Below are 21,601 nucleotides of genomic sequence, written 5' to 3'. Positions count from 1 at the left end.
ATCGGTTATGGACAACCCCTCTAACATAGCTTTTAATAATGTTGTTCTAGGAGAAGGTATCCTTATGTTTGCAATTCTGAAAACGCCGTAAGTCAGTGGTTAACATGTTGGAGAACCAGGTGTCAAGGACAGCTATTTTGGACTCGTGAAACTTATCCTCGTAACGCCTCCAGATCAGGCTGAGCATTGCTTCCATGTGCTACAATAATCACTTATTTCTCCGTTACTAATATAAATGATACCAAACTGTTTGAAAGGTCGGAAGTAACTTACAGGGGTATCAACCCAGTGTTTTGGCGTGTATAACTCGGTGAAGAAACTGCACTTGACATTGATACCATCAATAATGTACTCTCTGCAAAATACGATCATGTGCATTTTCAGAATTTTGTCCATTATAGACATATGGGATAGGTAGACAAAAAAAGAGTATAAGGGTGGACGATACTTTTTGGCGTAAGCTTTGAGCTGTGCGAGAAACTTCCACTGAACTGATGGTCTAACGGCTTTAAGAGGAAGGAAAACATCCTCGTCTGAGCTTGATTATGAAGCTTGTTGTCCCATCGGGGAAGTAGAACACTGGCCATAACGCCTAGGAACCGTCCTACTTCTTTTCGTCGAGAGTGGAGTAAGATATTGGTCGGCAATAGGGTTACGACGTTTCCTACTAGCTTTGGTTGGTACCTGTGAAATTCCATTACCATTAGGAAGGCAGGAATGTAAATAATGTTCAAAAAACATTGATAATTTAATTCACATCAATCCTACCTCAACAACTGTTGCATTGGTTTCATTAGGACATACATCTAAAGCCTGTCCATCTTCATCTGCATCTGCATCTGCATCTGCATCTCCATCTTCCTCTCCATCTGCATCTCCATCTGTATCTCCACTGGCATCTCCATCAGCTGCATTAATGTTCTCCTGCTCAGACACAATCTTTTCCTCAGCGTCAAAATGGTCACCGCCAGACATGCTTGTTTCCTGGTCACCCGGAGAGTCAACCATTTCATGCTCCTTAATAACCCGGTGGACATAAGTAAATGAGAGTGGACAAGTTGTGTTAAACAACATGATTTGTCCATCTAATGTTTACCTGATTCTCTATGTCGATGTGTGGTGGCTCATGTGTATCACTGGGTTGGTTGGAAAGTACCGGCTTCTCAGGCTCATCATCAGGTGTCCAGTCAGAGTCCTGTCAAAAACGAGGAAGTTACGCAACATTTATAAACTCGTCCATCAGGTCAAAGAAAGAACAAGAGAACAACTACCTCATGTTGATCCAGAAATAGTGATTCCATTGTGTTGTCCTCCTCATCAGCTGATGCATCTTTCTCCTCATGAGTAAATAATTGTACAGGATTTAGGGTGTAAATATGTTAAATAAAAAAAGATAATGCATTTGTGATTATGTTAAACTTTATCCGTAGAGGAGTTGCCCAGATCAACATTATCTGGACTGTGAGCGTCTTCATTTAGTCCATCATTTCCCTCCTAATTTACGATGGCAGAGCATGTTAATACAAGTTAGGCATGGGGTGTAAAAAGTGGTAAAGACATATAGTTACTAGATCCCTAGTTGCTAACCTCTGAGTCTTCGATCTTCTTGCTGATAGTTGTGACAATGTTTTGGATGTCCACCCCGTAACTATCCCATCTTGATTGGTTGAACTTATCCACCGAGTTTGGATCCTTGGTAGGTGGTGAGCTACAGAAAACCCCTTTTCTCCTCAAAGTGCTGAGTATATCATCATAAATCTCGACCTTTAAAAGACTTTTCTCGACAGCCCACATCTGCTGAATTTTGGAAAAGTGTTCATTGTTTTTCCGGTCAACCTCAAGTAGAAGTTCCTGTGCAGTGTAAGAATCCAGAGGAACATTTTCTTCTCCCATAGACCCACTCGGTTTCCGTTTGCCTTTGTTTTGTTTTGTGGTATTCGGAAAGGTAGACTTAGTTGCCGGTTTCGAAGGTAGTTCCACCGGTTGGGTAGGTCCATCGTGTACTATACCCATAAGTGGGAGAGTTGTCAGTCCTCCGTGCCACACATCCAGCTTAAACTCGTGGCCGTCCTTGATTTTTTGGCAAATGTAATCAACTCGCTGATCTTCCACCTCGTCATTCCAAGAAATTGCCATTCTGTCTACTGGATCGTTAGAGTGCATAATCCATTCGACGTCAAGCTGTTTATCAAAAGTATAAATGGGATGACATAAAGACAGGATCTAACTTTTTACGCTGTTTGGATAAAATACAGAAGAACTTACAGTTTTTGCCATTTCTGTTTTGAGGATGTTAGAATTGTGGAATGACCTCAGCTTTGTAAGATGCTGAACAGAGCGGTCCGTAAACTTGAGTTCATCATCAGCATCAGGGAGATAAGTCTCCAACATGGGGATAGCATTTAGGATCAACAACTGGAAAGCAAGGGTGAAGCCATGTGTGGCAGTATGGGACCGCATCAGCTTTTTGCGTAAGACATCAGGAGTGCGGTTGAACTTGCCAACCTTAACCGTCTCTATTTTCCGTTCAAAGGAATTCCTTCCCCATGGGTAGTTGACAAAAGTCCGCAAGTCCTTCAGCATCTCTGCTACTTCCTTTGATGCTCTAACCTTTGAGGAGTCGCAAACAAGTATACCTTCTACTATAACAATGAGTGCAAGCTGTATCCTACGTTGCCCGTCCATTCTATCTTCTTTAGGCAACAACTTATCCCGCTTCAACATGTAAACAATGTCACGGATTGAGTACAAGTCTTTTGGACCAACCAGAGTATACCAATAAGGTTGACAGCCTTCGTCTGGTGTTTGCAACTTTTTCGTCTCTAACTCAGAAGGGTAAGGTGTACATTTCAGGCCTGTGAGGAGACCAAACTCACGGAGGGAAAACCGAATAGCCCACCAAATACAAACCACATTTCGTGTAGCTTGCGGGTTACAAGGGACCGACAGAGAATCTGGTGGACAAGTTTACCAGACAGTGAGCTTTTGCGGACCGGTAGTTGAAACAGATGTCCAAAGGGAGATGCTTTCAGCCATTGAAACTCCGGAGTTCCCTGAAAAACTTCAACAATGTCCATCAGATATTCTGGCTTTGAGTATGAATTGATGCGACCTCTAGCAGGATAGCAATTAATCGCGAATAACCTAGGAGGGAGTAAGGAGACGTCAATACCCTGAGTAGCTTCCGCAGGCAACAAATTACTATTGTCCCCAAACACTTCATCCATCCTGTTCAACGGATGACAACAATGTTCATCAAACATTTAGTGTTTTTGTACAAAGTTGGAAATGGTCCATCTTAGAGTGGATATCTACCTTGTCTGTCTCATTTGGTCCACCATTGGCACATCATTGTCAGTGGCGACACCAGGTACAAACTGTCCCTCCGGAGGCATAACAGACGCAGTTCCAGCGTGGTCATCAGACCTGCATTTGAGGCATAATAAGGAGCGACGTAAGGAAATTTGGTGGACAGTTAACGGTAGACAAAAAGATAAGAAACAGGGCTTGGTCCATCTTAGAGTGGATATCTACCATGTCTGTCTAATCTGGTCCACCATGGCCACATCGTTGTCAGTGATGACACCAGGTACAAACTGGTCCTCCGGAGGCATAACACACCCAGCTCCACCGTGGTCATCAGACCTGCATTGGAGGCATAATAAAGAACGACATAAGTAAATTAGGTGGACAAGTAACGGTATACAAAAAGATGAGAATGACAGAAGTTAGGTGTGGACATACACTGTCTGCGGTAACTGGTCCACCTGATGTATTACAGGTTCGGCACTTTGTTGTCAGTAGACCTGCATTAAGGGCAATCATGTAAACTGGTCCACGAGTACACCAAAACGATGAACTGAGGAAAATACGGTTAGACAGACCTTGACTGTTGAAACTTGTCCTCCGGAGGCATAACATGCCCACTTCCAACATGCTCATCAGACCTGCATTGGAGGCATAATAAGGAGTGCCATAAATAAATAGCATGGACAAGTAATGGTAGACAAAAAGATAAGAATGAGAGGCATAAGTAAATGGACTAAATTTGGTGGAGAAGCAACGGTAGACAAAAACCTCTCTTGGTGGATGTCGTCCATCGGTCCAGCTAACCTGCACATTTGGCAACTTATAAGTTAGTGAGACGGAATCATGTTAAAAAGCAAAGGTGGAGAAACACCAGTTCTAATGGTTGTCTAAAAAAGCTAAGGTAGACAAAGAACAGGTCTGATGGTTGTCTATCAGTAAGTCAATGGTCTATCATGATAAAAACAGTGGGTGGACAAAAAAAATCGGATCTACAAAAGGTGCAAAGACGGATTGATGTAAAAAAGCGAAGGTGGACAAAGCCATGTTATGATAGTTGTCTACCAGTAAGTCAATGGTCTATCTTGATAAAAACAGTGGGTGGACAAGAAAAGTTGGATCTACAAATAGGTCTCTCAAATATTTGGTCTATCGTCCAAATTTCAAAATTTGGTGGACAAACAAAGTGGATATCTTAACTGGTCTATATCGGTTTGCACAACTAGATGAAATACGCGGCTATGAGAATTCGAAGCAATAAACACAAACAAACCTGGGAGAGGCGGTAGCGGCCATTGTCTCTCCCTCGCTTAAATTCACGGAATCTGGGACACGCACACTAAAACGAGAAAGACGAGCAGTTAAGGTTTTTGGATTTTTTTTTTTTTTTTTAAAAAACAACTTTAAAGTTATCTCAAATACCAAGGGTCGGGTTCAGAAGGATGTTCCCATGTCTCGCCGACTTTGGCGGGTGGAGGCGGAAGAGGCGGAGGATTTGGCCGTAGAAGTGACTGTATTAAGTAATTCATCATCACACCGTAAGACACTGCCGTGGATGTTCGGCGACAAAGAAGAGACGAAGAAGAAAGAGAATTCTGGCGACAGAGGTGAAGAAAGAAAGATCTCTGAAAAGAGAAGACGAACGAGTTGCGTTTTACAAAGTAATAAAAAAATTAATTATAATTATTTTGTTTAATTTAAATTATTTCTGTTTAATTTTTAAGACATATCTGAAGGAGTGTAAAAAGGTCTTTTTGCAGTGAGCATGTGGCAGGTGGGAGAAGCCCAAAACGAAAGTGGCATCCTTGGGAAAGTTGTTCACTGTTCATGGCAGAATGTACAAAATTCTCTTATTTAAAAATATCACTTATTTTTCAAAAAATTATCACCAAATAGGAATTTTATTAAACGAAATAACAAATGCGGATGTGTGTAACACTCCACTAGGAAGATCCTGTGCAGACTGTGCTGCAAGGTGTGCATCGTCGGTTAAAGGTTCGATTGGAAGTTATTGTAATGAGGAAGGTTCATGCATTTGCCACTACCATTGTGAGCAATGTCGCAACCCGTTCGGGTTCATCAGATTAGGGTGTACGGACCAAAAATGTCAAGCGATTTGCGATGAAATGTTGTATGACCGAGCTGTTGATATCCATGGTTATTGTAACAATCACCTCAGGACAAAAACCACTTGCATGTGTGAATATAAAAGTACAATTTGCTAGAAAACTTGAACGAGAGAACTCAAAGTGTCTAAATGATGTATCTTTATTTAAAAATAATAATATTGCAAAATTTAAAGAGACATGTTATTAAAAAATCAAAGTATTTGACATTAATTTGTGTAATTCTTTTTATATATTTTCATTTTCCAATTTTCACAATCTAAACATTGTTTATTTTTGCAACAACAACAACAACCAAAACCGTCGAGTCATGGCCTCATGGGACCAACCAAACTTAGCCAAAATCAATCAACCAAACAAAAAGCACCATAGAGGCAGGCTTCGATCGGATTGGATGTAGTCAGTTTTAATCCGTTAAAAAACAATAAAAATAGATAAAGACAAAAAAATCTTTCATTCATCCCCAATCTAGCCATTGATGCATCATCCACATTCACATACTCGAAGAAAACCTGCAGTTATGTACATCATTAGAAGCTATACACAGGATTTAGTTGCTAGATAGCCAAAACTGATTATTACTAAAACAGAACAAAAAAAAAGTGAACTCATCATATACCGAACCTTTCCAACTCCTGGTGTGGGATCATTATTTGGATTAGGTCGTGGGATAACAATATTCGCCACGTTACCTGCACATCAAACAATTCATTAGTGTTCTTGAAATATTTTTATATAAGCGTAATTAAGCGCTAATGACAAAAGCAAAATAAATACTTACCATATTTTCCACCTTCGTTTCCCAAATCCTCCATTAATTATCGTGTTCATGTATCTACGACTACCAATGAGAAACGTCGCAAACCGTTCTGGTGCTTCAGATTAGAGTGTACCGATCAACAATGTCAACTGACTTGTAATGACAAGCTATATGACTGAGCTGTCGACACATCCATGTATCTTTAACTGGTTTTGAGAATGAGAATAAAAATAATAATCATAACTATCATATTAAGTAAAAGCAATAATATATAGCAAAACTTAAAGATATATGTAAACTAATATTTTTGGTGAAAAGAGGGAGACTGTTTTTATTACAAAAAATAAAAAATAAAAAATAAAAAGAGGAACATATCGTGAACGTGTCGCGCCAGCCTCCAGTAGCATAGCATCCTCTACAATAAGTCCAAAAACCAATTGCGTCTTTTATTTATATTGGACTCTTTGATTCGGGTGGATCCGATTATAATATCATGAATTTTAGACGGACACGATGCATCTGGATCCGGATATAGTAAAATACTAGAGAATTAATTACCCACTAATCGCCACCTACCTATTGACTTGTTGTCACTAATATGCTTCTCTAGAGAAAAGTGTTGTTGATTCCTTGCTCTTAAAATTATTAAGGTGGATCGTTGCCTTGGAGCCAATAATTTGAAGAAAGTAGAACGACGGTAGACAAAGACGAGAAAGCTTCCTTGCTCTTAAAAAACGTAATCCGACCAAGTCTTCTAAAGGGATCATCAGGTAGACCTTCATGTTCCATCTACCGAGTCACCCACTCTGTCACAAAGACCAATGACACAACCTATGCGCCCAAGATCCTCTCAATTGGCCCTTATCACCATTTGATAGGATCCATCAGACTTACTATCGTAAGGGAAGGAAGCCACGTCAGCAGTCTGAGGATTTAGCCGTTGGAGAAGAAAGAATCGTTGACCAAGAGAAGTGAAGGAAGTCTCGGGTTGACTCAGAGGGTTTGCAGTTAGAGAATTGTTTTTGAATAAATGAACGTTGTATCTCGTTTAGATTCATTATGTTGATTTTAGTGAGAGAAACTTGTGAGGAGTGTTTCTAGCGATGTGCTAGTGAGAGAGTGTGAGATCTATGTTGATCTGAGAGAGTTCCGATATTGAGATTACATTCTCTGTATTCTCTTCTTCATTCTAATAGCAAAGTATTATTCAGATATCTTAAATCTATCATTGGTGCGTGAAACTGCGATCGAAAAAACTTATCGCGATGGCAGAATTCAAATATTCAGAGGATTTTGACGCGGTGAGCTATCAAGAGGATCCGATGGAGACGAAATTGAAGTTTCTGTGTGGCGGTTACAAGCGTTTGGTTCAATCGAAGGTGGAACACGACGATAAGCTGACTTCGCTCGATTCGACGATGAAAGCGGGGTTGAAGACGCTGTCGCAACTCGAGGTTCACCTGGGGAAACGACCGGAACAGCCGGAGACTTCTCACCAATCGCCTCAGGTATCGTATTCGTCAGATCCACGCTCGCGTGTTGGTGAATTTGGGAATCTGCCTTTGGAAAATCGTTCTGGTTTACTACGGAAGATAGAGATGCCTATTATTGATGGATCTCATGCGTATTATTGGTTTTCGAAAGTCGGAACGGTTTTTTCGCATAGGTCGATTCTCAGATGCTGATAAATTGGGTTTGGTGGCTCTTAGTTTGGAAGGTGATGTGTTGAAATGACTCGCCGTGAGTTTCGTTCTTGGGAGGAGTTTCGTCAGAGGTTGTTCTTGCGATTTGGTGAAGCTATTGAGCAGGATCCGGGTAATCGACTCTTTGCTATCAAACAAACAGGAACTGTGGCTGCTTATGTGAGTGAGTTTGAGGATTTGTCTGCACAGGTGCTTGGTTTGACTGATTCTCATCTTGAGAAGATTTTTTACAATGGTTTAAAGCAAGAAATGAAGGAAGTTATTAAGATGAAGGAACCTCTTGGTTTGGATTTTCAAAAGGCTGCAGTTTTGAGGATGAATTCTAGTTCATTTTGTCAGCTATTGAGTGAGAAGAGCAACAAAATGGTGGTGGGATCCAAATCTTTTTCTTCACATCCAGTGAACACTTATGTTCCTCCCCGTTCTGTGTTGTTACCTGCTGATACTGGTACCATGGTGGCAGCGCCAGTACAACCAAAACCGGTGTTGCAACCTCGTCAATCCCTTACAGCAGAGGAGCTTGATGCGATGCGTAGTAAAGGGATTTGTTTTAACTGTAAAGGGAAATATTCACGAGGACATGTTTGTCCATTGAAGGAATTGGAGATTTTAACGGTTGTGGATGGATTGGAGTTGGAAGTTTTAGATGCGGAGGTTAAGGAGATCGTTGAGTGTGTGGAAATACAAGAACCGACGTTGTGCTGTCTCTCCTTTAATTCGTTTGTTGGTCGTCATTCTCCTCGTACGACTAAACTGGTGGGCATTATTGGTAAGTCGAGAGTGGTGATATTGATTGACTCCAGAGCCTCACATAACTTTGTTACACCCTTGGTAGCTGCTAAGTTGAAGTTGAAAATGTCTTCTGACCCGAATCTGGAGGTTGTTTTGGGCAATGGAGCTTCGGTTCATGGCCATGGCTCTTGTACGGCGGTGTCTTTCCAGGTTGCTGGTGTGGAGTTTAAGACTGATTTCATTGCGTTGGATTTGAGTGGTGTTGATGTTATATTGGGGATGCAGTGGTTGGAGACTCTTGGTCCGTGTGTTGTGGATTGGCTTAAGCAGGAATGGAGTTTTACTTATAAAGCTAGAACTGCCACTCTCTTGGGAGATACCTCTCTCCATGTTCCTCCATTATATTTGAAGTCCTCTGTTCGTTCTCCTACTGTTGATAAGCAAGAGACTCGATGGTTGTTGTCTTTACAACAATCGGTGACTGGTTCGGATCACGGCATTCCGGCGCCTGTTCTGGCTGTTTTGGAGCGGTTTGCTGTAGTATTCGAGGTGCCTTCGGGATTGCCACCAGTTAGAGGTCAGGAACATGCGATTGTTCTGCAACAGGGGATACACTCTATTACTGTTCGCCCTTATCGTTATCCTCACGCTACTAAGGAGCTTATGGAAAAGATGGTGGATGATATGCTAGGTGCGGGCATTATCCGTCCGAGTACGAGCCCCTTTTCAAGTCCTGTCTTGTTGGTAAAGAAGAAGGATTCTTCTTGGAGGTTCTATGTGGATTACAGAGCTTTGAACAGGGCCACTGTACCGGATAAATTTCCTATTCCGGTTATTGATCAGTTATTGGATGAATTACATGGTGCAGTTATCTTCTCTAAGATTGATTTGCGTTCTGGATACCATCAAATTCACATGAAGGATGAAGACATTGCGAAAACTGCTTTTCGAACCTTAGAAGGACACTATGAGTTTCTAGTTATGCCCTTTGGGCTAACTAATGCACCAGCTACTTTTCAGGCGTTGATGAACAAGATTTTTAAGCAGTATCTAAGGAAGTTTGTCTTGGTGTTTTTTGACGATATCTTGGTGTATAGTGCCTCGGAAGAAGAACACGTTCAGCATCTTTGTGTGGTTTTGCAGGCATTGGTTTCGCATCAGTTGTTTGCTAATAGCAAGAAATGTATGTTAGGCGTTACGCATGTTGAGTATCTAGGACATATTATATCAGCTGCAGGAGTTGCCACTGATATAGTTAAAACGGAGGCAATGACTACTTGGCCTACCCCTGTGAATGTTAAGCAGCTTCGGGGATTTCTCGGGTTAACTGGCTATTATCGCAAGTTTGTGCGTGGCTATGGCACCATGGCGAGACCACTTACCGAGTTATTGAAGAAAGATCAGTTTCATTGGTCTCCTGAAGCACAAAAAGCTTTCGATATGTTGAAGGACACTATGGTTAAGGCCCCTGTTTTGGGATTACATGATTTTTCTAAACCCTTCATCATTGAATCAGATGCGTCTGGAACAGGTGTGGGAGCTGTGTTGCTACAAGATAAGCGTCCTATAGCTTACTTTAGTCATGGTTTGACTAGCCGTGAACAGTTAAAGCCTGCTTATGAACGGGAGCTTATGGCGATTGTCTTAGCTGTGTTAAAGTGGAAACATTATCAATTGGGAAGGAAGTTTATCGTGCATACTGATCAACGTAGTTTGAAGTTTCTTTTGGAACAGAGGGTTGGTTAATTTGGAGTATCAGAGATGGTTAACGAAGCTATTGGGATATGATATGAGATTGTGTATAAACCTGGGATTGATAATAAAGACGCTGATGGTCTGTCTAGAATTCCTCACTCGGTTTCCCATACTTTACTTGCTTTGACTGTTCCATCGGTGCTGCAACTACAGGATTTATATAAGGAGATTGACCAGGATGAGGGGATTAAGGCGATCATTACTCAGTTGGGGGATGCTGATTCTACAAAGGGCCATTACTCTATGTTGAATGGTCGCCTATGGTATAAGAAACGTTTGGTTATTCCTCGTTCTTCTTCCTTTATCCCTCTAGTTTTACATGAATATCATGACAGTGTAGTTGGTGGACATGCAGGTATCTTAAAGACCTTGAAGCGCATTCAAACTTGTTTTCATTGGGAGGGTATGCAACAAGATGTTCAGTGTTACGTACAGGCGTGTCGGGTGTGCCAGACTCATAAGTACTCAACGTTGGCACTTGCTGGTTTGTTGCAACCTCTTCCTGTGCCCACTGCTATTTGGGAGGATGTGTCCTTGGACTTCATTGAGGGCTTGCCAATGTCAGGTGGAGTGAATGTGATCTTGGTGGTGGTTGATCGCTTGAGTAAAGCTGCTCATTTCCTAGGACTCAAACATCCTTTTTCTGCTTTGGATGTGGCTAATAAATTTGTTGAGGGAGTGGTACGCTTACACAGTTTTCCAAAGTCCATTGTTTCAGATAGAGATCGCATATTCTTGGGAGAGGTGTGGACTTCTTTGTTCCGGGCGGTGGGAACTAAGCTTAAGTACAGTACCGCATATCATCCTCAGTCTGATGGGCAAACGGAAGTGTTGAATCGATGTTTGGAGACATATCTCTGATGCTTTGCGTCTGGACACCCTCGTACGTGGCAGAAATATTTGGCTTGGGCAGAGTATTCTTATAATACCGCTTTTCATTCTGCTATCAAGACTTCACCATTCAAGATGGTTTACGGAAGGGATCCACCGCGTGTGTTGGCTTTTGAAGATGGTTCTACTGAAGACTGGGAGTTAGAGGTCCAGCTTCGTGAACGTGATATGATGTTGCAACGTATTCGTGATAACTTGTTGCGGGCTCAAGAGATAATGAAGAAGCAAGTTGATAAGAAGCGTCGTGATGTGGTGTTTGCAGTGGGTGATTGGGTTTATTTGAAGCTTCAGCCCTATCGCCAGATGTCTGTTGTGCACCGGAATTGTCAGAAGTTGGCGGCCAAGTTCTTTGGTCCGTTTGAAGTATTGGAGCGTATTGGAGCAGTTGCCTACCGTATTAAGCTACCTGATGGTTGTAAGATTCACAATGTTTTTCATGTCTCTCAGCTTAAAGCGGTAGTGGGAGAAAACCAGGTGATTCAAGGGGATAATCCACCGGAGCACATCGTTGAGGAGATTGTTTTTCCGGATAGACAATTGTGGAGGTTCGTTTTGGTGAAACAGGGGAAAGGCATTTCTTGGTTAAGTGGCAGGGTAAGCCGGTTGCGGAGAACTCCTGGATGGCCTCGAAGACTTTTGTACGGTTGTTTCCATCTTTCAAGCTTGAGGACAAGCTTGTTCTCCGGGAAGGGAGTATTGATAGGATACATCAGACTTACTATCGTAAGGGAAGGAAGCCACGTCAGCAGCCTGAGGATTTAGCCGTTGGAGAAGAAAGAATCGTTGACCAAGAGAAGTGAAGGAAGTCTCGGGTTGACTCAGAGGGTTTGCAGTTAAAGAATTGTGTTTGAATAAATGAACGTTGTATCTCGTTTAGATTCATTATGTTGATTTTAGTGAGAGAAACTTGTGAAGAGTGTTTCTAGCGATGTGCTAGTGAGAGAGTGTGAGATCTATGTTGATCTGAGAGAGTTCCGATATTGAGATTACATTCTCTGTATTCTCTTCTTCATTCTAATAGCAAAGTATTATTCAGATATCTTGAATCTATCACCATTGCAATGATAAAAAACATCTCCAAATGATTGAGGAGCACAAATATTTGACTTGGTCAATGTTGTCCGGGGGTTGGAAGACGAGATCAGAGATTCTTATTCTGAAACTCTTCAATACAATAAACAAGAGCTCACTGATCTCATGGTTCTCGATAGTTGTTTCATTCTTATGTTGTTCCTTGTAGTTTCACATAAGATTGGATACAAGATCCCATTTTCAAGCTGAGATGGATACTGCCGACACTAAGAAGAGACCTTCTCCTTCTCGAGAACCAGGTTCCTCTCTTTCTTCTTACCAACCTTCTAGAGACATCAAAGTTAGCTCCATCCATTAGCTTAAACAAGCTAGCCTTCAATTTCTTCGACTATTCCATTAGAAAACCAAAAGGGTTTTGGGCACAACACCATAACCTTCGAGCGAAACATCTTCTTGATCTGTTTCGTAAGACTTTCATACCCGGTCGGTCTTCACCGACCCCTCCAACGCAGTGCTGCATCAATATGTTTAGTGGTCCTCGGGGAAATAATTCAAGAACAAAGACGTCCAAAAAAACTTGTCTCGGTAAGATATGTTGTTCAAAGGCTAGAACTAGAGCGGAAACATCATCGAGGAGTACTTCTCTTCCTCCTCTCCGTCCTCCTCCTCCTCCTCCACCTCCTCCTCCGCTTCCTCCTCGCCCTTTTCTTGGTCTGATTGTATCGGCCAAAAAGCTTCGAACCCGAGGGATAAAATTCCAGCTGAGGAAGAATGTAGACACGCCGTTGGACATATGTTTCCAGAACGGTTTGCTTGAAATACCACTACTAGTCTTTGATGATTTTATTAGCTCTCTTATATCAAACAGCGTTGCCTTTGAGCAGTTTAATATGACATGTACCACGGAGATGACAAGCTACGTTACTTTCATGAGCTGCCTCACAGACAGAGAAGAGGATACATTGTTCTTATGCGAGAAAGGGATTATAGAGAACTATCTTGGAACCAGTGAGGAAGTTACTATGTTCTTTAAGAACATAGGAAAAGTCATTGCATTGTCTCTTTCTAAGAGTTACTTGGCTAATGTGTTCGACGGGGTGAACAAGTTCAAAATACACACAGGACTCCATGGAGGACTCTATCATCTTCTGCAGCTATAATTCTTCTTCTTCTCACCATAGCCCAAACCTTCTTCGCAGCCTTTTCTTATTTTCGTCCTCCCAAAAATTGAATTGGATGTTGCACTTTCACCTATGGCTCAGTCTCCAACTATACCATGCATGTTAGCTAGCATTCATCATCCTATCCATTTTATTACTCTTGTCGTTGTTTTCTATTAATAATTTTATGTTTGACTCTTACATTTTTCAATTTCATTTCGTTGTGTTGTTTTTTAATATACATTTCTTTGTTTTTGATTGCATTAATACCTTCGATATTGAATAACAAATATTTTGGAGCCGTTGTATGCAACTGCATTTTGTGTGCTGTGTGCCAACTGCCAACCTTTTTTTTTTCAAAAATTATCATTTGTAGTTTTTCTTGGTTTTGTTCATATATCTCTATCTCTACAATTTATTGGGGGTTGAAGTTACCTATAAATAAGGGATCGAGACCCAAAGTTGCCCCTAAATCCGGATAAAGTAAAATACTATTAAAGAATGGATGCAGAGAGACCCAAAGTTGCTCCAGGCCACTCCTATTGATCTGATTAAGTCGTCTCTTAAGAAAAAAAAGTCGTCTCTTTTTTTCACGTTTAGAGAAACTTAATATGGTAGAGAGAGCCATCAACCATGGATCATCCGACCCAAGAGATTTAAGGAAGTCAAACGATAGTAGATAGAGAAGATTCCCTGCTCTTGAAAAACGTGATTCGCCCAACTATTCTGAGGAAATCATCAACTTATTATTCTTGTTCCATATTCAGAATCCGTCACACTACCACACAAACCAATGACACAACCTATGCACCGAAGATCCTCTCAATCGGCCCTTATCATCATGACACTGACAAAAAACATCTCCAGATGATTGAGGAGCACAAACAACTATATTTGACGTTATTTGTTACATGGACTCAAGAAAGGGGCGTTGGTCTAAGTGACTTGGTCGATGTTGTCTGGGGACTGGAAGAGAAGATCAGAGATTCTTATTCCGAAACACTTCCATTCAATAAACAAGAGCTGACTGATCTCATGGTACTCGATGGTTGTTTCATTCTTATGTTGTTCATGGTGGCTTCAAGAAATTATAATTACGAAATACATAATGATCCGATTTTTATGCTGAGATGGATACTTCCGACTCTTCAGAGAGATCTTCTACTTCTTGAAAACCAGGTTCCTCTCTTTCTTCTCAATGATCTTCTTATGACATCAAAGTTAGCTCCATCCACTAGCGTAAACAAGATGGCTTTCAAATTCTTCAACTCTTCGATAAGGAGACCACTGGTGTATTGGGATAAACACATTAATGTTAAGGCGAGCCATCTTCTTGATCTCATCCGACAGGCTTTAATACCAGGTCCGTCTTCAGAAGCCCTAGAACAGAGCTGCATTAATATTACCTGTGATTCTGTGGGAGAAATAGCTAGAGAGATCGTCAACGACACTTGTCTCAGTATAAGAAGATGTTGTTCCAAGAGGAAAGACGAATCGTTTAGACGTTCAAGCCATTATGTTGGGCTGATTGTTTCAGCCAAAAAACTTCGACAGCGAGGAATTAAATTCAAGCTGAGGGGGGATGTCGATACACCGTTGGACATATGTTTCAATAAAGGTTTGCTTGAAATACCACTACTAGTCATTGATGATTTTTTTAGCACTCTTTTATCCAACAGTGTGGCTTTCGAGCAGTATAATATGAGCTATTCCACGGAGATGACAAGTTATGTTACTTTCATGAGTTGCCTCATAAACACAGAAGAGGATACAATGTTCTTATGCGAGAAAGGGATCATAGAGAACTATACTGGAACCAGTGAGGAAGTTACTTTGTTCTTCAAGAACGTAGGAAAGAACTTGGCGTTTTCTCCTTCTAGAAGTTTCATGGCTGAGGTGTTCGACGGGGTGAACAACTTCAAAAAACCTAAGACTCCATGGAGGACTATATCATCTTCAGCTGCTTTAATTCTTCTTCTTCTCACGATGATCCAAGCCTTCTTCGCAGCCTTTGCTTATTTCCATCCTCCAAGATATTGAACTAGTTGCAGTTATGGCTTCATCAAACCATAATTATCCAGGCGTGGCTAGCTCTAATTAATTAATGTCGCACTTTCACTCATGGCTCTGTCTCCAACTGGACCATGCATGTAGCATTCATCCTATCTTATAAGTCTCTCTTCCTTGTTTTCTACTATTAATCATTTATGTTTGAGTCTTAGGTTTTCAATTTCATTTCGTTGTGGCTTTTATAATCTACATTTCCATTTCTTTTGAACAATAATCTTATATAATATGACAAGGCATGTGTACTTTTTTTTTTTGTCAACAAAAGAAATCAGTTCAAATAAGCCAATTTGTGGGAAAATTGTTTACAAACAAAATAGGTTGCGGAGAAGAACGCGCACGGCGTGCCAAAGAATTCGTTCGTACATTAGCATTTCTGGAAACCTGAACCAAAAAAAAAGAAGAAAACTCCTCCATGTCAATCTGGATATCGTCTAGGTAAGTTGCGAAGGCTGGCCAATCTTGGGGGGAATACACCATCTTCACCAAATCAGAACAGTTCGTGAAAAAGACCACCTCCCGGAAATCATGTCCAATCATGCAGCACATCGCCCAAATGAATGCTTCAACTTCTGCATGTAACGGAGACAGACTACGCCAATAATTGGTTGCGCCGTGTATTGGAGGGGATCCTTGTGAAGAAGTGCAAACCCATCCTGCACCTGCAAAAACATCCGTTGCTTTCCAAGAACCATCCACAGAGCACCCATGGCCTGAATACACCGACGGGAGGGGAGCATGACATCCCCGAGTCTGAGAAGGCAAAATGCTAGGGGAGGAGGGAAACTCGTCCGACTCTGTCTCCACCTGTGCATGCTGCCAAGTCTACGCCTCTCATACCGCCACCCGGACAACCTCATCGGGTCGTTCAACCTGATTCTCGAAAACCCGAGCATTTCGTGCTTTCCAGATATACCACATTAGCCAAGGAAAAGCTGCCACCTGTGAACCCGGGTTTGTAGAACCCAAGAAATGATCCACATTAGCATAAACAGAAGTTAGGTTATGATAATTTGTATTCTGTTGACCCCCATGGTTCTAGTGGTGGTCTAGCTTTATTTTTCATGGATGAAATAAAACTTTCTATTTTATATGAGTGTAATAGAATTATTGATGTTCAAGCTTTCTTTGGTCAACAAATGGTATTTTTGTCTTTTGTTTATGGGGATCCAATTCCGCAAAATCGGGCAAAGGTTTGGGAGAAGTAAATGGATATCGGTTCCTTCCGTATTGATCCTTGGTTCATTGCAACTTTAATGAACTTGTAGGGAATCACGAGAAAAGGGGCGGGGCTTTACGGCCAGCCTCTTCTTTTGTGCCTTTTCAATCAATGCTTCGGCATTGTGGTATGCTTGAATTCCCGTGTTATGGGGAGCAGTTATCCTGGAGAGGTAACCGCTGCAATAATCAGGTGTTAAGGTGCCGCTTAGATCGGGCCTTAGGGAATGAAGATTGGCAAAGTTTTTTCCCAAATTCGAAGGTTGATTATTTGGAGATGGTTGGGTCCGACCACTGTCCTATTTTGGCAACCTGTCTGAAAACAGCCTCACGACAGAATAGGCAGTTTCGTTTTGATAAACGCTGGTTGGGGAAGGAAGGATTATTAGGGGCAGTAGAGTCGGGTTGGGCGGGTACAAATAATTTTAGGATTCCGGTTTTTGTGGATAAAATTAAGAATTGTCGAAATTCGATTTCGTGGTGGCGAAAAAATAATGTGGTCTCTGGACCGTCTCTTATCTCCTCACTGAAAGCAGCCTTGCAGGAGGCCAAGATGGATGATCTGATTGCTCAGGAAGAAATTCGGGACATAGAGAGAAAACTAAAGGAGGCTTATCGGGACGAGGAGTTGTATTGGTAATAAAAGAGTAGAAAATTTTGGCTTCGTGTGGGTGACAAAAATACAAAATACTTCCATGCTTCGACGAAGCAGAGGAGGGTGCGGAATAAAATTGTAGGTTTATTCGGTTTGGATAATGTCTGGGAAGAGTCACCCTTGGGTATGGAGACTATTGCATCTAAATATTTTGAGGATTTGTTTAAACGTTCTGATGTAGCTGGTATTTCGGATATACTTCAGGAAATTTCACCTATTATTACAGATAATATGAACATAAGTCTAACTAGGGAGGTTACGGAGGCGGAGGTTCGGAAAGCCTTATTTGCAATGCACCTGGAGAAATCTCCAGGTCCTGACGGTATGACGGCTCTATTTTTTCAACGGTTCTGGCCTTCTTTAAAAGGAGATCTGGTGGCTTTGGTTAAAGATTTTTTTAGAACGGGTAGTTTTGATCCTCGTCTGAATGAGACGAATATCTGTCTCATTCCTAAAGTGGATCGACCACAACGTATGATGGAATTTCGGCCTATTAGTCTATGTAATGTGAGCTATAAGATTATCTCAAAAGTTTTATGTTTTAGGCTTAAGCGGTTTTTACCGTCTCTGGTTTGGGAAACGCAATCGGCCTTTGTTTTGGGTAGGCTGATTACTGATAATATTCTAGTTGCCCAGGAAATGTTCCATGGGTTAAATACAAATCAACGTTGCAAGTCGGAGTTTCTGGCTTTCAAAACGGATATGAGTAAAGCGTATGATCGTGTTGAATGGGATTTTCTGAAGCGGTAATGGGTAAATTAGGCTTTGACAGGAGATGGATTGCATGGATAATGTGGTGTGTTTCATCGGTTTCGTATCAAGTTCTTCTAAATGGTCAACCTCGTGGCTCCATTTTACCAAAGAGGGGTTTACGTCAGAGCGACCCTCTTTCTCACTATTTATTTATTCTTTGTACAGAGGTTTTGATAGCGAATATTAAAAAGGCGGAACGGGAGAAGAGACTTACGGGAATATCGATAGCCCGAGATTGTCCATCGATTTCGCATCTATTGTTTGCGGATGATAGTTTGTTCTTTTGTAAGGCAGAGGAGTCTGAGTGTAAAGTGGTCATGGATATTATCGGTAACTATGGGAAGGCATCGGGACAAGAGGTAAATTTAGAGAAATCATCCATCATGTTTGGTAAGAAAGTGCCACCTGATGTAAGGTCTCGGATAAAAACAGTTATGGGTATTTCCAGAGAGGGTGGTATGGGTTCTTATTTGGGTATACCTGAAAATATTCAGGGTTCGAGGACTAAAGTGTTCAGCTATGTTAATGACAGATTAGATGAGCGAGTTAATGGCTGGTCGGCGAAGATTTTATCAAAGGGGGGTAAAGAAATTATGATCAAATCTGTTGCGGTAGCTCTGCCGACTCATGTTATGTCATGTTATAAATTGCCACAGGCGTTAACGACCAAACTTACGGGTGCTATATCTAATTTCTGGTGGAAATCTAATGATAAAGCTAGAGGTATGCATTGGGTTGCTTGGGATAAGATGTGTGTGGATAAATGCGATGGGGGTTTGGGATTCCGTGCCCTTGAAGAATTTAATGACGCAATGTTAGCTAAGCAGTATTGGAGGCTGATTCATTACCCGAATTCTTTAATGGCTAGGGTGATGCACGGTCGATACTTTAAGAGAAAACATCCTTTAATGGCATCTAAACCATATTCTCCATCCTTTGCGTGGAGGAGCATTTTTTCGACTAAGGGAGTAGTGGAAAGAGGGGCAAGGTGGATAGTAGGTTCGGGTCGTGAAATTTTGGTATGGAGGGATCCATGGATCCCGGATCATCACCATGGATCCCGAATGGTAGGGGGAGAGTTTTATTTCCTAACCTGATGGTCAATCACCTCATTAATTCCCGTACAATGGATTGACATCTGCCTATTTTAGAGGAGTTTATGGATCCTGAGGACATTCCGCTCATTCGGAGTTTGGCGGTCAGTAAGTCAAGATGTTCGGATAGACTGATCTGGCACTATACTAAATCCGGTAAGTATTCAGTGCGAACTGGTTACAGGCTAGCACGGGAGTTACAAAAGGAAGTTGTAATCGGGCCGACGTGCACAGTTTTGCGGACACAAGCTTGGAAACTTGAAGTCCCCTCAAAGGTTCAACATTTTTTCTGGCAGGTGGCGTCTGGGACTCTTCCTGTGAAGGAACGGATCGCTTATCGGGGAATCCGGTGTGATGTTACGTGTCAACGGTGCGGCGTTGCGGTGGAGACTATTAATCATGCTCTTTTTGAGTGTGCACGTTCGCGTTCGGTTTGGGAGCAAGCTCCGGTCCAAATGTCTTTGACTTGTTTTCCTTATGATTCGGTGTATCGAATTTAGACTTCCTCTACTCCAAGACTTTCTCACATTCTGGGGGTCCTGGCATTGGATATATGATGCCTTGGATTATGTGGACTATTTGGAAAGATAGGAATAAGAAGGTGTTTCAAGGAATAGAGGCAGAGCCATTTGATATTATAAATGAAGCATCAAACGATAAAATTTCTTTGGGAGGAGGCCAAGTCTTTCACTGTGAATTACTTGGCTCCCCAATCTTCTCCGGAGGAAAGAATTTTTCCGACTCGATGTCAGGTTGATGGCTCTTGGAAAGGTACGGATCCTTTAGAAGGTTTGGGTTGGTGGTATGGTGATACCAATGATAGGACGATCCTTTTGGGAGCTTGTAGTTTGCGACGTAGTCCCTCTCCTCTTCATTCGGAGTTTCAAGCCTTGTTATGGGCTATGGAGTCTCTTTGGGCGGTGGGAATTGATTGCCCTAATTTCGAGTCTGATAGTTCTGATTTGGTGGCGATGGTGCAGACTCCTGAAGATTGGCCAGCCTTCTCGCATTTACTGGAAGATTTCCAATCCCTTCGATCATCCTTCTCATCCTTCACCTTGACCCAGATTCCGAGGACGTCAAACGTGCGTGCAGACTGTCTGGCTCGCTCTTCTAGATCTCTAGCTTCAAAGCTTTCTTTTGTAAACTCTACTCCTCCGATTTGGGCAACCATCTTGGGAGTCATTTTCTAATTTAATTTAATGTTTGGTTGAAAAAAAAAAAAAAAAAACAGACTCCATAGGGAATAGATGCGGCCCCACCGGAACATGTGCGAAAGCCCAGGCCTTGCGAGCCGATGGGCACAGGAAAATAGCATGATTTATATTCTCCACCGCTGCCCCACACCGTGTACACAGCTCATCACAATCCACCCCGCGTCGTCTCAAAATTAGCCAAAACCGAAATACAGCCCGTCAAGATTTGCCACATAAAATGCTGTAATTTTGGTGGGCATGGGACCCGCCAAATCCCAGCAAGAAGAGGAGTAATCTCTGGACCGGCCCCAGAAGACTAGAAGGTGTGCGGGATGGCTGAACGCTCCACCGCATACCCTGATTTAACCGTATATTTTCCATGTTTAGTAAAATGCCAACCCATGTAATCATCCTTCGAGCAATTACTAAAAGGCAAAGCTTCTATCAAAGCTGCGTCCATGGGATCAAAATGCTCAATGAGCAAATTCCTATGCCAAGTATTCATTTGACGATCAATCAAATGAGTCAATCAAAGATTGGGATCCTTAAAAGGACCGTTACTTAACGCTGGTCTCGGGAATTGAGCTGGAATCTAGAGATCATGCCATATAGAAATGGATTCCCCATAGCCGACCCTTTTAATAAGCCATTTATTTACGAGAGAGCAAGCTGAAACGATGCTTCTCCATCCATATGAAGGAGAGTATGACCGTATTGGTTCCAGAGGAGTTGAATTTCGGTAATACCTACCTTAAAAACCCTAGCAAACATTGAGCCCGAAAAATCCATCAACCGCCATAAATGTTTTGCCAACAAGGCCGTGTTACAACAAAGTCCAGTGCCTTTTAAAGCCCAAGCCACCCAACTGCTTGCTACAACAAAGTTTCTCCCAAGCGATCCAGTGCATACCTCCAGACTGGCCATTAGAACTCCACCAACAATTTGTCACAGCACTCGTAAGTTTGGATGTTATTGTTTTTGGTAACCGAAAACAAGACATCACAAAATTTGGTACAACGGTCATGACCGACTTAATTATCACCTCCTGCCCCCCCCTTTGACAATATAGTTTCGCGGACCATCCAGTTGTCCTATTCTGCAACCGGTCCCGAACAAAAGAGAAAACCTTCGTTTTGGATCCCCCCCCCCCCAA

General features: G+C 41.9%; 1 protein-coding gene, 1 long non-coding RNA gene and 1 pseudogene across 2 annotated transcripts; 2 read left to right on the top strand and 1 right to left on the bottom strand.

Annotated features, from left to right (window-relative positions):
* Positions 1,073 to 13,536, top strand: LOC104772449 (annotated as a pseudogene).
* Positions 5,863 to 6,269, bottom strand: LOC104770587. Its single transcript, XR_764584.1, has 3 exons — positions 6,214 to 6,269; positions 6,057 to 6,124; positions 5,863 to 5,944 (listed from the first exon to the last, which is right to left on the bottom strand). It is a non-coding gene; the product is annotated as an uncharacterized LOC104770587 (long non-coding RNA).
* LOC104772448 (UPF0481 protein At3g47200-like) lies at positions 13,967 to 15,607 on the top strand. The gene is made up of 2 exons (XM_019241854.1): positions 13,967 to 13,997; positions 14,127 to 15,607. Exons 1-2 carry the CDS (start codon positions 13,967 to 13,969, stop codon positions 15,503 to 15,505), a joined length of 1,410 nt encoding a protein of 469 aa, XP_019097399.1. The 3' UTR covers positions 15,506 to 15,607.

Source organism: Camelina sativa, chromosome 20 (assembly GCF_000633955.1).
Source record: "Camelina sativa cultivar DH55 chromosome 20, Cs, whole genome shotgun sequence".
Classification (NCBI taxonomy): Eukaryota; Viridiplantae; Streptophyta; class Magnoliopsida; order Brassicales; family Brassicaceae; genus Camelina; species Camelina sativa.
The sequence above is the reverse complement of the archived record's forward strand: the minus strand, read 5'-3'. Positions and strand labels throughout refer to the sequence as shown.

Coding starts and splice junctions, on each gene's coding strand:
- LOC104772448 (XM_019241854.1), top strand. CDS start 13,967: ATGGATGCAGAGAGACCCAAAGTTGCTCCAG. Junction 13,998..14,126: donor GAGACCCAAAGTTGCTCCAG/GCCACTCCTATT, acceptor AAGAGATTTAAG/GAAGTCAAACGATAGTAGAT.